The sequence below is a fragment of the Rhinolophus sinicus genome, linkage group LG10 (genome assembly GCF_036562045.2).
Source record: "Rhinolophus sinicus isolate RSC01 linkage group LG10, ASM3656204v1, whole genome shotgun sequence".
NCBI classification, from domain to species: Eukaryota; Metazoa; Chordata; class Mammalia; order Chiroptera; family Rhinolophidae; genus Rhinolophus; species Rhinolophus sinicus.
Genome location: NC_133759.1, coordinates 33913528 through 33932924, shown reverse-complemented (window position 1 = coordinate 33932924; position 19397 = coordinate 33913528). Strand labels below are relative to the sequence as shown.

The 19397-nt window shown below is 52.3% G+C and overlaps 1 protein-coding gene across 2 annotated transcripts in view; it reads left to right on the top strand.

Moving 5' to 3' along the window:
- KY (kyphoscoliosis peptidase) overlaps positions 1-18484 on the top strand; it is a 47188-nt gene extending 28704 nt beyond the window's left edge. The window contains exons 8-11 of one of the 2 annotated variants that reach the window (XM_019748076.2): positions 431-548; positions 8304-8492; positions 9868-10058; positions 14080-18484. In XM_019748076.2, coding sequence (XP_019603635.2) covers positions 431-548; positions 8304-8492; positions 9868-10058; positions 14080-14975 — 1394 coding nt within the window. In that variant the 3' untranslated portion in view covers positions 14976-18484. The remainder of the gene's footprint in view (positions 1-430; positions 549-8303; positions 8493-9867; positions 10059-14079) is intronic. The other variant, XM_019748083.2, reaches the window with a different exon arrangement.
- Positions 18485-19397: the final 913 nt, after the last annotated feature.

Sequence of the window (19397 nt, the reverse complement as noted above, 5' to 3'; positions counted from 1 at the left end):
GTGCGGCCCTGGCCTCGGGGATCTGCAGCAGGGACAGCGAGCATCTTCACTGTAACATCCTGCAGGGCTGAGTGGTGGTGGGATAAGGGGGTAGAGCCCGCCACCCTGGGTGCTGTCTTGGTCCCTTCCCCTCCCAGCGCTTCCTCAGAGACCTAAAGAGCCAGGCAGCTCTTTCTGCCAGTGACTTGCTTTTCCGCTCACCACCTACACTAAGCGGAGACAGTTCCCAGAGCACACCTGGGCTGGGGCCCTGCTTCCATTCAGCCCACAGTGGTTGCTCCCAGGCCTGAGGGAAGCCAGCCCAAATGCTGCTAAAAGCACAGTCAAGTGAAGGGGTGGTGCCTCGGGCAGTGGACCCCTTCTCTCCCTGTTCCAGCCTCAGTGGCCTCTTAGGACCTCATTCCTCACGGCCTCCTCCTCTGCCCTCCAGAGTACGACATCAAGGCTGCCCAGGAGAAGGACCGCCAGGCCTTCAAACTCACCGACATCCTGAGGACCCAGAAGACAAACTGTGATGGCTATGCCGGGCTCTTTGAGAAAATGTGCAGGTACAAGAGGCGTCTGGCGACCACACTTACCCATCCCTTTCCCCTTCCAAAGTGCTGTGTGTCTTTGCCCACATGCCAGTCCCGAAACCTGAGTTTGCAAACTCTGCTCTGGAATCCAAGTGAGTCCTGAAAAGGTCAATTTCTCCCATTTTAACACCAGCATAATTGACTTTGTACCATCTGCCGGGCTTCATGATGCATTAACATAATGGCAGATGAATGCACAGAGATAATTTGGTTATAAAAGGCCCTTTTTTCCACCGTCTCCCATCTCTGTGCAGCTGAAGGTTAGAAGAATGGCAGATCTGGGAACGGGAGGACAGTGGCTGCTGACGCCAAGGGGACTGTGAAAGGCTTGTCCTCGGGGCTGGCACAGGAGCCCTGTCTCAGGGGAAACAAAAGGTCTCCTACCTGAAAAGATCTGTCAACTGGAAAAGCTGAACATCTAGGAAGCAGTGTCTCTCTTGGAGCATGTGGGCTCCATTTTCATTGCTCTGGGAGTGAGCACCTGGTCAGGTTGCCTGGGGTGGGTGACAGCATGTGAGTGGCCAGTAAGGAAACCATTTGTATTTGGGGTCATCATTGCTGCTTCTGGGTGCTCTCGAGACAGAGTCAAGACTGGGGGAGCCCTGCCGACCCCTGCAGCTTCCTCTGCCCACTCTTTGAAGTCTGCTGGGTTCCCCATGAAACAAGGAGCCAGCCCTAGGGGCCACTGAATAGCCCCCTTCAGAGAGGGGTGAATGGACTTCTGCCCACTGTCTCTGCAGGCTGCTGAGAGGGGGTCTTCTCAGGCACCCAGATGCCAGTCAACCAGCCTGCAGGTAGCTAGTCATCAAACCAAGTACAGCGACAAACACTGAGTCTACAGGCGAGCAGTTGTGATGTGTCAGTGTTCGCAGGCAGCTGCAAGATGTCCTACGCCGTTAGCTATCTGTGCAGCCAGTCCCTGCCTGGCCCGTGGTTTGCCTCCCACCCCCCATCATCACCACCAAGCATGGACATGCACCTGCTCCCCACGTTACTCTGCCCTCTCTGCCCCTCTCTTCCCCCACCTGCAACCAGGGCAGGTCAGGGTGCAGAAGACACCATCCCCTCCGCTCCCCACGCACTCAGCCAGAGCAACCCCCTCCCCCCTGCACATTCCCACTTCCACTCCCCACCCCAGCCCTCGTCCCACCACCAGGTGCTTGGGGCCTCTCCCCAGGAACCAGGATCCCCACGAGCCCCCTGCCCGGGCTCCCCAGGCCGTAGGTTCCTGAACAAGACCAAATAAAGGCTCACACGGTCCCATCAAGTCCTCCAAAATCTGACATCCATCGTCCAGTCCTGCACATTTTGATGCTGCCCGCACTTCCCTCTCCTCAAGGTCACTTTGCTGTCCTCTCCCCAGCGCTCTTTCTAGGCCCCGTTCCAGCACGGCCCTCCTAACTCGCCATCCCGTGCCATCCACAGCACACCTTATCCACAAGCTCATGTCTTGCTTTATGTTTTTATTTAATAACTTTTCTAAATTAAAAAAAGAATACTTGTTAATTGTAGGTGATTTCTAAAATGCCCAGAAGCAAAAAGAAGAAAATTAAATTACTCTGAGTCTTACCACATAGAGATAGTACCTAACATTTTGTCTTATTCTTTTGTGGACTTTGTTCTGTCCTAGGTACTACCTGTGCTCATTTCCTTTCATATGCCTATTGGCCTTATATGTCTTTATATGTCGTTAGTCCCTCTCTGTCTTTCTGCTCCCCCTGTGACCACCCATCTCAGAACCCTACACACAGTAAGCCCTCAAAGACAGGAAATGACAAGCTATTCCAATGGACTTGTACGAAATGGACCTTATTTTCTTTTGTAAAATGGGATAACCATATTTAAATCTGTCTTCAGTTTTTTGTGCCTTCCATCTTTCAGACTGTAATTATTTTCATCTGAATTTGCAAATTTGAGAACACTTGGAGTTTTATTGAAGCCGTAGAATCTATCCTTCTCTATCCAGTATGAGCTTTCCAGCATGGTACACCACGCTATACCAGGAGTGCCAGATTGAAAGCCAGAAAGACTTTCCCCGTCTTCGGTTTTCCAGTCCTTCATTTGCCACTTATTAGTTTTGTTCCTTTTGGAAGGCACTTAACCTCTCGGAGCCTCAGTTTTCCCATCTGTACACTGGGACTATGTTGCCCACTGACAGGACTGTAGGACTAAATGAGAAACGCAGTTTGGGGGTTGCGAACCTGACTTTGGGATTGTTTTTTTAACTTCCTTGTCTTTCCTGAGTACTGAAGTGCTTTTGCTCTGTGGAACTTTCCTACAGACCCACATAGACTCCCAAAAACGCCGAAAATTGACACTTGCCTTGAGTGACACTGTCAGCTTTTTGGCCCCGTCCGGATGCCTAACGATGGCCATATTCTGGCCTACAGCTGATCATTAAAACATATTCCAACATTTTGCATCATTTAAAGCTAGGTTCCAACCTGGCAGTTACCATGTGCAAAACTCCTCACATTGCCTGGGATGTTTAACAATAATAGCTCACGGTTCCCTGAATTCCTTTAACTTTTGCTTTAAAGATCAGTAACCTCATCTACGCATCACTACCCTAAATTCCCCTTACCTTTAAAATAACTGCCGGAGGTTTGATAAAGTCATTAGCTGATTCCTTAATAACTGAAGGCATATAACCCACACTTGCTGATTTATCCCTGTTTAGTTATCAGAATGTCCTCTTAGCAAGAGTTGGACCCACACGGCCATCATTACAGCTGCCAGTCCATTCCGCCTCCCTGCAACGGCCTCATTAAACTCTGAGTTAATAAAGTAACTTGGTGGGAAATTCAGATATTTTCATCACATCATTCATTCCCTCATCGTCTTTCCCAAGTAACTGATGTGAGGTATTTTGTTGGTGCTATTGCTTGTAACTGCTAGTCAAGTTTCTTTCTGACTTTTCATCATCTGGCATTAATGTCTCCCCTGTTGCCTCAGTTGTCACAGCCTTAATGAATTCTGCTTAATTTCCTTGCAGCGCCAAGCTTAATCCCCCCCGATTCCTGCCACCAAGTCAGCCTCCAGTACATTCCCGCCCCCCATTATCACAGCTCTAGCACCACCATCTAGCAGATTTTCCAGAGACTTTTGTTACAGCCAGGAGCTTATTACCGCTTTGAGGCTTTGATGCTGAGAGGACTGGTTGTCACCAATCAGACATCAGTCCGTTTTCCATCCATCCTTTAGCTGTCACAGAGAGCAAGAGCCGTGGCATGCTTCTGCCTAGCATGTTGTCTCAGACAATTCCAAAATATCTGTTGTTTCCAAAGTCCTCAAAGACTGGGGAGTGACCATCTCAGCCTCCTGGGCGAGGCAGATACATTGGATAATCTTAAATTATCTTCAGATCTGACTTTGTCGTGTAAGGCCTCCAAAAGAGACATCTAAATAACCCCACCCTTGTAGATACATCAAAGAACAGTGCTTACAAATATGAATCACATCACTACAGCAAACCATCCTTTAATTTTGCTCTGTATACACCCATAAATTTATAGATTAAAACAAATCTTGGTATACAAAAGGGCAAAGCCTCCCAAACTGGGCATTAGGACAACTGAGTCTGGTGCTGCTTTGGCCACTGGCTGGCTGTGTGTTCCCAGGCAAGTCAGCCTTCCTCTCTGCACCTCTCACTCCTCCGTGTTGTAGAGGAGGCCCCTGAGATCACACCTCAAGAAGCTCTAAAAGAACAGGCTTCGTTACCTCTCCTGCACCACCATACCTCCCTCTCTTTTCTCCCTCGTGGCTCATACATGCTGGGGCGTGGGTGATCGGAGTTGGGGTGTCCTTATGGTTAGCGCCTGTTGGGTGCATGCTTCTGCAGGAAAGCGGTATCGCTCGGCTCCTATGGCAGGGCCTGGACCATCTCTGTACAAAATGACAGTGGGATCCACCACCTCCTCAACTAATACCAGTGGCATTTGGATTTTCAAAACTGTCGAAGACAAAAACCAAGATTCTGCAGCCTGAAGATATTAAGTAGATCTCCTTGGGTGATATTTTGGACTCTAGGACGATGGGTGCGAGCTCTTTAGAAAATGCTTCTTGTCCTCTGTCCTCTCTTCAGTGCTCTCCCAGCTCTTTCCAGCAAATTCCTTCTCCATTGGGTTTCCCAGGGTTTGCTCATCACTAGCATTTTAGTGATGGTTCACATATCTGGCGCCTTCTGACTCGGAGCACATTTAGGGCAGCCAGTGACCTTTATTTTGAGAGTATTATATTGTATTATGTCATAGTATTTATTATGATATGATATATGATAGGATAGGGTAGGGTAGGGTAGGGTAGGATACAATAGGATACGATAGGATTCCCTGGTGCCTGACAGAGCTTTGCATGCAGTGCATGAGTACACAGTTAGTGATCTTTTGATGGCATGAGGTGGTCATGGGTCATCCTGACTAGTAACCAGCAGCTGGAATTCCTGGTTCCATAATTTTGCATGAGAATTACGGATTATTAATAATAAGGCTTTACATTACGACTGCTTTGTCCAATTCATCTTGCACATTGCTGCCAGGTAATAAAATACCCTCATGTCATAGTCAAGCATGGCAGAAGCTTATAGCTGAGTTTATTTTTTCATCTTTATTCTGCCCTAGGCATTCCCCACGGCACTGCCAGCTTCTCCTCAGCCTGTCAGAGGCGTCAACCCCTAGAGATCATTTAATGCCAACTTTTCTTTTTGCCCGTGATGAGCCTGGCAAGGTCACACTAGAGGTGACCATTAGAGCGGAGAGTAGAGCTGTGATCTGGCTCAGCCCAGTGACCATCCACTCCAGCCCGGAGCACGCCAAGAGTGAGAGCACCCCCTCTCCAGGGAAGGGGGCGCTCTCACTCCTGCTGGTTCTCAGTTCTTCCCTCCGCTTTACCCCCTTCCATAGGAGGATCCCCCTGGCACCCTGCCTGGGAACACGGCTTCACCTAAGGGGACCCCAGGCCAAGTTTGAGCAGGCCATACTGCCCACGTGAGCACACGCTCCATTTCACTGTACAGTGCTCTCCTCCTTCCCTGACTCCAGGCGGCTCTGAGCAAAGGGCGAGCGTCAGTGGGCACCGTGTCCAGAGGTGCGCGACTCCGCTCAGTCTGTTCACTTCATTGCACAACAGGCCGGTCTCTAAACACCTTTATCGCCAGGACTTCCCCTCTCTCTCCACATTGTACTAGAAATTGATATACACAGACATTTCTGGGCAAGAAAAGGAAAATAACTCACCAATGAATGTAATTTCAAGTAGTATTTATGATTTTTTTCGAATTCTAAAAGTAACGCAGACTCGTTATTGAAAGTTTAGAAAATAGAGAGACGTCTAAAGAAGAAAATCAAAATCACCCATAATCCCATTACCAAGAGACCAGGTGATTTGTGCTGTCTCTCTCACTCTACCCTCCCTCTGTTTCGTGTTCTCCCTGAATGTGTGTGCACATGCGCACACACACCACACACACACACACACGTTCAGGCATTGTGCTGAAGGCAGAGTTTTCTAAGCTCTCGTCAATTAGCATTCCATCCGGAGCATTTCTTACCTCACTGTTTTTTCTCATTTCTTCTCCTCACCCACTCTCTGAGTACTATGGAGCCATCCTGTTGAGGCCCACCTCCCATCCATACCTCCATCTCACCACTCTAACCTTGTTTTCTACCCTTCCCTCTCTGCTGGCTGTTTTCTCTAAGACTCTAAACGTATTCAGATCTCCTCATGCTGAGAACAAGGCCCTGGGCCCTGCACCCCTCACCCGTTCCTTGCAGCTAAATGAGGAAGGGGCTCTCCAGGTATGCATGCTGCACTCTCTCCTCCCGTGGGCTCTTAGGCCCCTGCCTCCTGGGCATCCTGCTTCCAGGAGGCCCCTTCTGCTTCTGAGAGTCAGTTTTGATCATTAGCAGCAGAAAATCCAGACGTCAGGATCCAGTCCCCTTGCTCTCTGCCCCCATCCCTCACTCGTTCCCAAAATCCTTCCCAGAGGGCCCAGCCGTGTGTTCTCTTAGACAGCCTGGAATGCCTGGACCTCCTTTTGTGAAGCTGCGGCCGAAGGGTGGGGCTGTGGAACAGCCAAGCCCATCAGAAGCCTCAGCAGCCTGCGCCCTGCAGCAGAGGGGAGTCAGGCCCATGTGAGAACAGGGGTCACCCTGTGCAGGGGGATCTGATAACCTGGAGGCTCCACATCTCACCTCGTTGATTCTCTCAACAAATGACAGGCAGATATAGATAAGTCATAGTTAATTCAATATTCTGCTCATTGTTAATTAAGCCCCCTTCTTGTAGGGGAAATTTCCCCCATTGCTATCGTGAATGTGTGACCATTTCATCACGTTACCTGCGAGTCTCCATGGCGCTCTTATTTAGAGCAACTGAAGCTGAAGACCTGGTCCATGGAAGGACCCTGGCCACCCACCAGAGGCGTCCTCCCTGAACCAGGCCTGCCATCCCCAGAGTATAGCATGGGTTCATCTGAGTGGTTTGGGGCTAGCACTGCTGTGGAGGGCTGGCTGGGTGGCCCAAGGAGCCCCAGCTAAGGCGCCACCATGTACTTCCAGGACGTCACAGATTTGCGTATTTATTGTATCAGTCTTCATAAGCGAGATGAAAGTGTCTTGAAGAAGGGGCACCTTTTTATAACTCACACGAAGGTCCCAGGAGGTCTAGCCCAGGTGACCCCTTGTCAGACTAGCGCCCCCCGTCCCTCCCCCACCCCCATCAGCTGCCATTCTGGGGGCAGGGATACCAAAGAGGCAACCAGCTGACCATGGTGGGACTCTCAGCGCTTTTGTTTGGCCTTGGGGGATGCCCACCATCCAGGTGAGGGTCTAGGGATTTCAGCTACAAATGTCCAGACTGCAGCTTGCCAGTAATTTCTGTGGTTCCCGCAGGTGCCCGCACCCAGTGCCCACTGTCCAGCCCCAAAAAGTATTGCCAGCTTGGCTGCGAGCAGCAGGGGAGCACACTGTCAGGGAGGCCCAAGAGCTCAGAAAAGGCTGGTCAGCATTTCCATGTCCCAAAGAACAGCTATGGGCAACTCCAAAACCATGCCCAGGGCAATCAGTCAGCATACGACCTTAATGGACCTCTGTGGCCCCAGCAGTCAGACCCAAACAATCCTGGCAGGGGGCCTGTCCTCCTGGGTCAGAGCGGGAGACACCGGCTGGCCTGCGCCAAGGGTCCCCAGGATGCCCTTGGGCAGGACATAGCAGGGACAGAAGGGCTCTGCTTGCTTCTGCACCCTCATGTCCAGCACCCCTCCCTGACACCCCACCCATGTCACCGAGACACAGCTCTCGGTCATACACGTGCTTTGAGCCATTCTGCTTCTTCAGGAACGTGGCTGTCTCTCTGGTTTCCACATTCGTGAGGCGATCCTCGTGGTAGCGATCGTCGTCCTCATGCAGAGCTGCTGGCGAGCACGCAGGCTCTGAGCAGACATTTCAGAAGTGATTCGTACAGTCTCATGGGACAAGCAGGCAGCGGGACTGCAGCCAGTCTTCACCAGCTGGACCAGCCAGCCCTGTGGCTCTCGGTCTCGCAACCCTGGACATAAAAGCCCTCAGACTATATATATGACTGGGTGAGAGGCAGGGAAGGGAGATATGGCAGGACTCGTGGACAGCAGAGACACCTGAGGCCTGGGGCCACAGACAGACGTGCAGGGTGGGGAGGGGGGGCTGGGCAGGCCCAGCAGGAGCCGCCTCTCAGACTCTGTGCCACCCCCAGGATCGCTGGAGTGCAGTGCATAACCGTGCCTGGCTACTCCAAGGGCTTTGGCTACCAGACAGGGCAGAGCTTCTCCGGGGAGTTTGACCACGCCTGGAACGCCGTGTACCTGGAGGGGAGATGGCACCTGGTGGACAGCACCTGGGGCAGTGGCCTCGTGGACACCAGCACCTCCAAGTTCACCTTCCTGTAAGTACACATCTCAATCCTGCCGGGGGTCTGGTCAGTGGAAATGGGGGAGGCTGAGGTTGAAGGAGGCAGCTGGTGGTGGGAGAGGCCCGGTGGGAGGGAAGGAGAGCCAGGGCGGTCTCAGCCCGCTGCTGGCCACTCCCACCCTCCCGTGGGCTGCAAGGTCCCAGGCCAATGATAAAGACCCAGACCTTTGTGTCACCTCACCCTCCACTGACTAAGTCCCTCCTCTGGCTCCCGATCACTCCCTCCACCCAAGCGCTAGAAGCCTACAGGGTTCACCCGAGGGCCACAGGTGAGGAAATCCAGGGCTGTGCATTTTCTGTAGCTTGTGTAGCTTCCCTGCCAGCCTCTGGCCCATTGACTATATCGCAATGCACAGATGCTTGAACTCTCTCCTCCTGCTGTCCCCAGACACCTGGGTGCCTTTCCTCTTCGCTGGGCTGAATACAGCCGTATCACGTCTCTGAGGGAGGAGTTAAGGTTTTCCAGGAAGGGGAGCTGTCATTGTGCAGAGTCACTGGGAGCCACTGTAGGGTAGGGTGACTGGAGCACAGGGGGCTGGAGCACGGCTGTTCTCCAAGGTTCTGGCAAACCCTCACCCTAAGCTAAGGCCATAACATGTATCATGGGCCATGATGTCCATCCGCAGCCCGGATGCTTCCGAGAAAAACGAGCATTGTCTCTGAGTGTCGCAGTTTAAACCTTGACAGTCACACCCAGGACAAGTCCAAGTGCATGCACATACCCCACATGCAGGGCCTGTCCACTCACACCCTCTTCAACCTCTGTCAGCCCTGGGCCCTACTCACCCTGGGCCAAGTGAAACCTCCCCATCTCAGAGGAATTGCCCCGTCTGCTCTTGATCCCCATAACTGACCTCCAAAGAGCCACATCTGGTCAGCCTCAGGGACCATGGAAGGTCCTGCACCCACATAGCTGCTCAGGCATGGAGACGACCTGGGCTGATGGAGCTGGTCCACTCGAGTGCTCTCCCCACCCTCCACCCGCCTCCCTCCGCTCCACTGGCTTGCACCGGGTCTGTGGGTCAGGCCTTTTGCTCCCTTCCAATCTCTGTTAGGCGTTGAGGGCAGGGAGCCCGTCCCCCCGGACACAGTGGCAGGCTGTGGCCTTCTCTTAGAAGGAACCTCCTGTGCTGCCTGGCTTCCTGTTTCTGGAAGCAGACACTGAAGTGTGGTTTCCAGTTCCCATGTTAGGATTGGAGATGGTTCCTCTTCCCCTTCAGGGTGTCTGCATGACCCCTCCGGTGGGTGTGTTAAGCAAAAGAAGGCCCCAAAGGTACCCCGACTCCCCCTCTGCAGAGCGGGGGCCGCACACCCCACATGGCTACTGACCAGCTTCTCCTCCACTCCAGGTATAATGAATTCTACTTTCTCACCCATCCCGCACTGTTCATCGAGGACCATTTCCCAGACAACAAGAACTGGCAACTGCTAAAACCTCCTCAATCCCTGAGGCAGTTTGAGAACAACATGTATCACAAGAGTGAATTCTACAACAAGGGGATGCTGAGTGCCCACCCAGACACTTCCGTGATCAGAACAGGTAACCCCAGGGAGGTGGCCAGTGCACTGGCAGCAGGGACAGGGCAGCCTGCTCGGTGCTTCTAGGCGCCTGGGCCACATGGGACTGTCCTGCCAGGGCCCCAGCCAGGGCTTGTGAGCTCAGTGTGAGCTCGGTGTGTGAGAGCACGCAGGGGGCTACTGAGGCAGCCAAGGCTGTCAAGCCATCAGAACTGGCAACTAACTGCTAAACCTCCTCAGCCCCTGAGGCAGAAGGAGCCTGCTCACACTCGATGAACCAGGAAGAGGATGTGGAGGCAGTTTGCAGGTTTCCCTATCCCCAAGGACTGCTGCATTCACAGCCCAGCCTGTCAGGGAGCCGAGCTCGGGGTGCCCCAAGCTGGCTGAGCCTCTGTCAGCTCACACAGCAGGGAGTGACTGTCTCAGCCCTGGCTGCACCCACCTCCCAATTCAAGTGTCCAACACAAGCTGACTAACCTGCTGTGTTCTCTTCCCGAACTCCTGACAGAGAGCATGTGTTGGCCCAGCCGAGCCAGTATCTGTGTATCAGTGGTCTAACCAGATATTTGGGGAGCATCAATGGGGTCTCCCAAAACCGAGGGTGGGGGGAGGTGGCTGCTGAGCGGGTCTTAGGAGCTGGAGTAGAGCAGGCATCGCGGTACACGGGGGACGGACGTGTTCCAGGAAGCTCTGAGCTCAAGTACCCCCAGACCTAATCAGTGACCCGGATGCCTGGTGGCCTTGCCCGTCTCTGCTCCAACTCCCTCCTTCCTGGTGTCAGGACCCAGCCATTTCCAGCTAGCTTCCCTGAGAGGCTGGCCGTGCAAGACCCAAATGAGCTGTCCCACGGCAGCCAGCTGGGTGTACTTGTGTACTAGGAGGTATATGGGGTGGAGGGGAGGGTAGCGGGCAGCCCAAGGGGTCCAGAACTGTTGTCATGGGCTTTGCAGGACTCGCGGGAAGACTATGTCTTATGCATCTTGGAAGCCCTGATACCTGGTTTCGGGCTGGACACACAGTCTACACATGCTGCCAGGCTCAGCACAGCACCACCAGTGCGCGCACAGGTATACACACACACACACACACACACACACACACACACACACACACACTTACTTCAGCAAAGGACTGCCTGCCTGTCTGTTGCATCTCTGCCACCAGGGGGGCCTGTGTATTCCCAGGAGAGAAGGCCTGAGCTCAGGCTGATGTTAGTGTGGGGTGGCCAGTGGGTGGGCCCAGAGCCCCTGGGAGCCACACTCTTCACTGCAGGGGTGATGGGAGCATCAGGGAGCACAGGTGCCCCCACATTAGTTCCAGCTGCCTTGTCCCTTCCACTTCACAATGGTTTCCTTAACCAGGGTGAGCTCTGGCATACTTCTTAAAACTACAAATACCTGGCAGCTCCTGCTGCTAAACTAACAGCAGGAGGTCTCTCTTGGATAATGCATTTCCGGCACTTCCAAAGCAGGATGGCCTTGGCTGCCTCAGATGGGGAACCTGTTCTGTCTGTGGTGGGCCATGGAGCCCCAGGAAGAATGCCCCAGGCCACACCAATACCCAACTAATGCCACTGAGTTGAGTGCCTTTTCAAGAGACATAGAAATGTAAACACTAGGTTTCTTAATATACAGTAATATGAAATTTGATTCCATATCCATGATGCATATTTAAAGAATATTTCTTGGTTGGAGGTAGTTATGGTAAGAGTGGGAGGGGAAGGAAGCAGAAGAAGGAAACTGAGATGCACAAAGGCAGGGAAGGAAGAGGACACAGGATGGTGGAGGTGGCAAGCCGCTGAGAGAGCTAAGGAGGATGAAGGGAAGAGGAGGTCACAGGCTCCTACAGTCCCCAGGGGTCTCCAGCCCTTTATCTCAAGTCTTCCCAGCCATTTCACTCCCCATCGCCAAGAAGCCTCTGGGCCAAGCACTGGGACGAGGCAGGAGAGGAGGCAGGGTCCACACCCAGCAGGGAGGACAGACATTACACAAAACTAATTCATTACAGCAGTGCTAAGTTCCCTGAGGGAGACACAGGGCAGGAGAGAGGCTTCCAGAGGTCTCAGCCTCATCTGAGGAGTCTGGAACGGCTTCTTGCAGTCAGGTCTTATCCAGCTTTAGGGGAAAGCGGTGGAGGGGAAGGTCATGTGTGAGGGCCCTGGGGTGTGAAGGGGAGCACCCCTGGAGGATGTGAGAGAATGCCCTGTGGCCCCGAGAAGAAGGGTCTGGCAAGAAAGGAGGGGACTGGTCTCCAGTTTGATGGTGACCCACAGAAGTGAGCTCAGGAGTGGCCAAGTAGATGTTTTCACAGGAGCCCTGGGGTTGCCATGTGCAGGTGCTGGGTAGTGCTCCATGCATCAAAGGTGAGCTGCACAGCACGTCACAGCCAACTCAGATGTGAGATGGAACAGGACAGGGGCCATGAGCGGTTGAGGGCTGAGGCCGCTCTGCCCACGGGGCTGGCTTAGAAGAAGAAGTGAGGGGTGAGGAGGGTTTCAACCAAGAGAGGATACCAAGTCTACTGTTCTTAATCGCTTTCCTGTGGAGGTTCCCATGGGACAGATGTCCCATAGGTGGCTGAAGGCAGTGGAGAAAAGGTATAGACAAAGAAAATAGCCCAAAAGCACAATGAAGCCCACAATTAGTGTGATGGAAAGGGAAAGAATGACAGCAGAAATCAGGGGGCAGTTAGAGGGGTGGGAAGAGGGCCAGGCTGGAGAGGGCAGTAGATGCAAAGGGAGGAGAGAACTTCCAGAAGGGCACGGCTAGCAGCCCAAATTGTCCAAGAAAGTCTCTGAAGACTTGGGCGAGTGAGATAGAGGCCAGATTTCAGGGAGGTAAATGGGTGGAGGGGAAGCGCAGTGAGGAGGGGTTGGGAATATACGGTAGGTAAAGAGTTGGCGGTGCCTAAGAAGGCCGGGCAAGTTTTCCAGATGGAGGAGCCCCCTGAAGAAGGCAGAGGGGGGAGAACCATTGAGCTCCTGTTCCTGTCCTGCTGCCTGTGTGGGGATTCTCATTCCCAAGCTGGGAGTTGGCACTGAATGCAGTAACTGAGCAGCCTGGAGTCTGGGGGCCTCATGGCAGATTTAAATGGGAAGTCTTGGGGGCATTTGTCCTAGAGCCCCAGCATGGCTTTCTGCCTCCCAGCAAGAGCATTGCACCCCACACTGGGGAGAGGTGACAGTGAGCGCAGATCAGACAGCCTGTCTCCCTCCTGTGTGCCCATCCAATACAGGGCTGGGGAGGTTGCTGGGACAGGACCAGGTAGGGGAGTGCTGATGGGCTGCAAAGATCAGAGAACTGAACACCTGTCCCCAAAAACAAAATCGTCAGGAAGGAGGAAGACAAAACTGTAGGACAAGAGGAGCGGCAGAGGGAGGGTGGATGCCTAAGTCCCTCCCTCGCAGGCACTAAGTCTTCATTCCAGAAACATGGCTAAGACACACCCATGCCAGAATCATGGGGGAGGAAGAAGGGGAGTAAAGAAGTAGCCTCACTTCTTGAGTGTAGTCCCCAGGAGCGATGCCATTCCAAACAATTTTTAAGATAATGTGTTGACATCACAGCTGTTGACATTGTAATGAACAGATGCCAGAGGGACCCATGTAAAAGCAAGACGCAAGAGTTGGAGGAAGCGGTCAAGGATGGCTCTCCAATCAGGGTCCCGGGGCCCTCCTTGCCCCTGGAGCCCCTCCCCTGCTCTGGAATCAGTCTAGGTGTCCATGCAACCTTCATCTAGTGTGAATCCAATGAGTGGGGCAAGCACATACAGCTGGGGGCAGATTTTTCTTGTGACCCCAGCTCTCAGCTCCCTCAAAGAGAACCATATGCAGGAGGTAGTGGTGTGCTGCAGCTGGTGTCTGTTGTATTCAGTGCCGTCACATTGGCTGCTTAAAATCCATCATGGTGAAAGTATTTACACCATGGAAATGGGCAAACACTGCAAGTCAGAGCTTTCCCCACAGAGAGCCAGTTGTTAAACATGTACCAGCACATCGGCACATGCTGGACCCATCTCTCCTGACCCTGGCTTTCTCTCCACAGTGAACGGGAAGGCCACAATCACCCTGGAGAGCTGCGCCCCAACGCTGTTCATGTTTATGCTCAATGGCAAGCAGGAGCACGGGCTGCTGAGCCTCCGGAAGAACGGGATGAAGCTGGATATCTACCCTCCCACCATGGGCACCCACAAGCTGCAGATCTTTGCCAAAGGCAACTCTGACGTCTACAGCTCAGTGCTGGAGTACACGCTCAAGTGTAACTACGTGGACTTGGGTGTCCGCCTGCCTGCGGAGCTGCACCAGCCCATGGGCCCCAGCTGGTTCTCGGAGCAGATGGGCATCCTGAAGCCCTCCCACCCTGACCCCATCATCCACACCAGTGATGGGCGCTGCTCCATCACCTTCGGTGTGGAGGAGGGCATCAGTGTCCTGGCTTCCCTGCATGGGGACGATGACCTCATCACCGAGGAGACGCAGCGGCGCTACATCTTCCAGCTACACCGGGAGAAGCGGACAGAGCTGAAAGTCCAGCTGCCCCGTGCCGGCAAGTTTGCCCTCAAAATCTTTGTCAAGAAGAGGCAGGAACCGGGCAACTACATCTTTGTCTTCAATTATCTCCTGTGCTGCAGTAACACCAAGGTGACCTGGCCCATGTTCCCCGAGAGCTTTGGCAACTGGGGACAGGACAATGAGCTGCTGGAGCCTCTGTCAGGCGTGCTGCCTGCTAACCGGAATGTCCCATTCAAATTGAAGCTGCACGGTGTTGCCAAAGCCCTGGTGAAGGGGCAGGACACGTGGCCTCTGACACTGAACAGCGAGGGCTACTGGGAGGGCAGCTGCAGCACGGCCGGCTGCCAAGAAGTCTATGTCATGGTGCTGGAGAACGCCAACCACAACTTCTACTCCTACATCCTGAAATACAAAGTGAACGACCAGTGAGGGCCACTGCCCTGGCCACCCCCCCAGGGAGGGCCCCAGGGGAATGCAGAGAGCCCTGGACACCGCTGAGTCTGCATGACATCACTTCTAGGCCTCTGCCTCTGTCTCCCTGCTCTGTGTTCTGATGGCTTCACTCACTTGTGGCAACAGACAAGGGGACGGAGACAAAGGCCCTGTAGAAGAAAAAGGTGCTATGTAAATCCAAGGTATTGTAAACTGTACACCACTGCCCAGATGCCCCCTTCTTGTATTAATGCTGTTGTTTTTGTTATAGGGTCGATGTGGGAAAGTAGGGCTAGTGCCCAGGCTGAGAGCTTTTCACGTGATAGTGAGAAAATTCTCCTCCGGTTCCGGAGGGACATGATTTGCAAGGCTGAATCATCTTGGATCACAGAGCCCCTTTTATGTGTCATCACAGTGTTTCTCACCCACCCCGGGACCCCAGGGAAAGTTGGGCTATCATAGTTTCCCAGACCTGACCATCTTCTGCATTCCTGCTGCCTCTTCATTAGGTGCTCCTTGCTTTTCAAGAGCCCTGGGGAAAAGAAGGTGTGGAAAGGAAGCTACTGCCCCCCAACTAGCTGGAGGCTGGTGGCCTCCACCACCCCTCTGAATATTGGCAATGTGACAACAGAAAAGTTCTGAGAATTCAAAGCAGAGAGCAGCCAGTGCCTACTCTTGGTGTCCGGGTAGGGGTACCATGGCAGTCCTGCAACCTAAGTGAGCGATAAGACCTCTGATTCTGCTCTCAGAGGAGCCTGCAGGGGGCTTCCCAGGCCCTCTCCAGCCTGCACCCTTCACTGGGAGCCTCGTCAATCACCCTAAATACAGACCTGGGCAGGGAAGCCAGGTGAGTGAGCAGTGCAAACGCTGCAATGCCAAGGAGACTCCCACAATAATAGGACTCTGCTGGTCCCCAGGAGCCTCTGCCAGCAAAACCACAGCTGGAGGAAACGACCTGCCCTGGGAGCAGTTTCTGTGCTTGTCCCTACCCCATCTCCCTTCCTCCCTTTCTCTGACAAGAGAGACCCGTGAGGTCCCACCTTCTGTGAAGACAGTTCAGAGCCCCTTGCTTGCTTAGGCCCAAGAAACCTTGACCACCCAGCTGGCCCTCAGCAGCTCCTCTGGCAGGTGTTGCTATGGCAACAGCAGAAAGGCTGGCTCCAGTGAGGGCAGCAAAGAGGGAAGAATGGAAAGGCCCTGTGTGGACACTGCAACAGCATCCTGGCACACGGAGACACTCAAAGTGGTCCCTGCTGACCTCCTGGCTTCTCCAGCTCTATGGCCCCTGCCTATCTCAGTGCCCCACCCCCGAGAGCGAGCACTGCCCAGCACTCTCCCCTAATTGCTGCTCCAATTGCCCCCCAGGCTCAGCAATAGCCAGGGCCAGCCAGGGATCCTCAGAGCTTCCGCTGCCTTCATTCCAACATTTGTGGATTCAATCAATGTTTGTGGGGCACTTAATAAGCACCATGCCCTGGGCTACATGCTGAGGCTACAGAGGGAACAAAGGGGGCCCTGCCCCTGCCATCCCAGAGCTCAGAGTGGGTGGCAACAGCCTCCGGACCCAGGCCTGTCTGAAGTTCCAGGCTTCTAACACGTCAGTCCATCATCCTCCTGGGCTCTCCCGCAAAGGTGCCCACTGCCACCCAGCACGGACCTGGCCCAGAGTGATGTGACAATACTGCCCATCCTCCACCAGGCTGGAGGCTGTGGAACGCAGGGGAGTACCCCCAGTGGGGGACTGCGCTGCCCTGGCCTGTGTCCAGTACCTTCTGGCAGGCTCTGCCACCCAGGCATTCAGCACCGTCACTCACGCCTGGAAAAGGCACAAAGGCCCCAGGGAAGGAACCGCTGTGCGCTAAGACAAGGAAAAGAGGGGAGTGTTTACACCCTGAAAACAGCCTTTTCTCACACCTTGAATGTTATGGGTTGAAAGAAATGTGCTGTTTCATCAAAATAATAAGTGCCTTCCATGACTCGTGTCATTCGCTGGACCCAGAGCTGGCTGCCACGGCTAGTCCTGCTCAGAAGGACATGCATCTTTTTAAAAACAATATAATTAATCAATGGGCCGCATGCAGAGGATGCCACCCAGCAAAATAGGAGCGGTCGTAAGAACTGGAGATGGGGGCCCAGCCTCTTAAAGTACCTGCCAACATACTGCCTCTCCCTCATTTAATCAGGTACCCCCTTTGTAAAGACAGCTGTAGGCACAGTCAGAAAATCACCTGCTTTCTTTCCACTGAAGTAAAAATACATGAAATGAAATCCCATCTTCATGAATTTTTACACGCATGCTGCTCAGGGTAGAATTTAGGGTTGCATTTTGAAGTCTTTTATTCAAATCCCAGTCTTTGTTTCCCGGTCGATGGGTCCCAGCGGCGGGTGGAATGGCACTGGCGCCCTCTAGTGTCCAATGTCCGGAGCTGCCGGCGCTGCACACCTCTGCGAAGCTGAACCTATCCGCAGGGTTTTTCCGCAGAATTTGAAAAATGCTGCTGAGATGTTAATGTTAAATTTACTTGGTGCTCTCTCGTGGCTTCTCAGCGCTTCCTCGTGTGTACAGAGCACATTTTTGCCACACACAAGCTGTGAAGCGAGTCTAGGGGACTGCCTGGCGAGAAGACACGGAATGTAATACGATTTGGGAATGCTTTGCCCAGAAGTCCCATCTTGAAATAGCAACACAGGGCATAGGATTGGATAGGACAGCTTTGACCACCCTTATTACTATGCCAGTGAAGGGCTGAAGTTGATCAAATTCAGGGAGCTTTTTGCTGGCAAGTCCCAAGATGGCAGCCCTCAGGCCACAGGCAGAAGGGTACAGAGCTTCTGGGAGGGTGAGACAGTGCAGGGGTAAATGCGCTACAAACACAACTATAATTAACTTCTTTTCAGCTTATTTCAGAAGCGCCACGAGCACAGCTGGACTCCATTTTCAGTCTGATTATGATCATTGTGAGTTCCCCATATGTTACATTGTCCCATCAGGACAAACTCCACACACACTGCCTGCTGAGATTAAAGAGAAATAAATAGAGTAACTGAAGCATGAAGGATTTAGGCTAGACCTACAGAACTATTTCCTGTTGTTAAGCAGGAGGGAAAAGTTGCCGAGAAAGTTTGTGAAATCCTCTTCTCAAGAGACTTGAAAAGTAGAAAAGTTTTCTCAGTGGTCTGGAACTAACTGGAAGGACTAGGTTCTCTCCAAACCAGTTAAACTTAAAACACACTTGATTGCCCACAGCAAACACAGGGAGAACAGTATTGCTACATCCTTTGCTATGGGCAAAGGGTTCAAAGGTGGTGTATATCCGTGTCCTACATCCGTTTATCTGAGGTCTATCATGTCTTTTCTTTTGGAATAAATAGTTGGGCATCTTAAGAGGTGATCACTTTTCATAATGCGTGCATTGAGTTGTGTGGGCCAGTGGCTGTTGAGTATGCTTTTCCCACATTGTTGCTGGTGTTGTTTTTCAATAAAATTTATATTCATTTTTATCCAACAATGTGATTATCGATCCATTCTTATCACTGCTTTCACAAGGAGGAGAAAAAAAAAAAAAGGAAAAAACACTTTCATGTTCAAAGGAAGCCCTAGGGGGAAAAAAGAAATCAATGTCCCAGCCATTTGAATGTGATGGTGAGATGCAAATGGAATGTCAGGCAAATAGCTATTTCACATTAAAGAAAACATAATTAGGTTAGCTCCAGCCCCTCTCTGGCTCACATGCCTTTGAAGAACATGAAGGCAGTGTTTCTTTCATTGAATCTTGTTTAACTTGAAATTTTTAGTCAGTCCTAATTTCTGTTTTGAATGGGAGAAAAAAAAAAAAGTACCCAAAATGCATATCATCGTACTTTTTTGTTGTTTGGAACATACAGAAATATATATTTCTTGATATTCATATACATGCAGAAACTTTCCAGCAAGTTACCTAAACAGATTATTCATAAATATAGAAAATGAAAACCTAGACACCTCTGGGAAGCTTCTGTAACCATGGAGACCATTCTCGTAGCTATAGTGTGAAGGACAAAAAGAACTTGTGTTCCCAAATCGCCCCGTCATGTCTCTCATTGCTAGATCCACAAACATGAGTCCCAGCACACTTCGCCTTAGGAAGGAGGCTCACAGGTGGACCATGTCTTTAACAGCATGTGAGGGAAGTAGGAAGAAACAGTCTCCCGCATAATAGGAGGAACTCTTGAATTACTAGAACAGTCTGAAAATGCCAACCCCGAGGCTAGAATGGATGACCTCTAACGTTCCTTCCAGTACAGAGAGTCTGTGATGCTGTGTCTCCGTGAACAGATGCTGGCAGGTGGTAGACCTGGGATTGTCAGTTGCGGAACATCTGACGGGTCCTGCTGTGTTAAGAGCCTGCCCTGCAACCCCCAGCAGACTGCGCTGCTGGC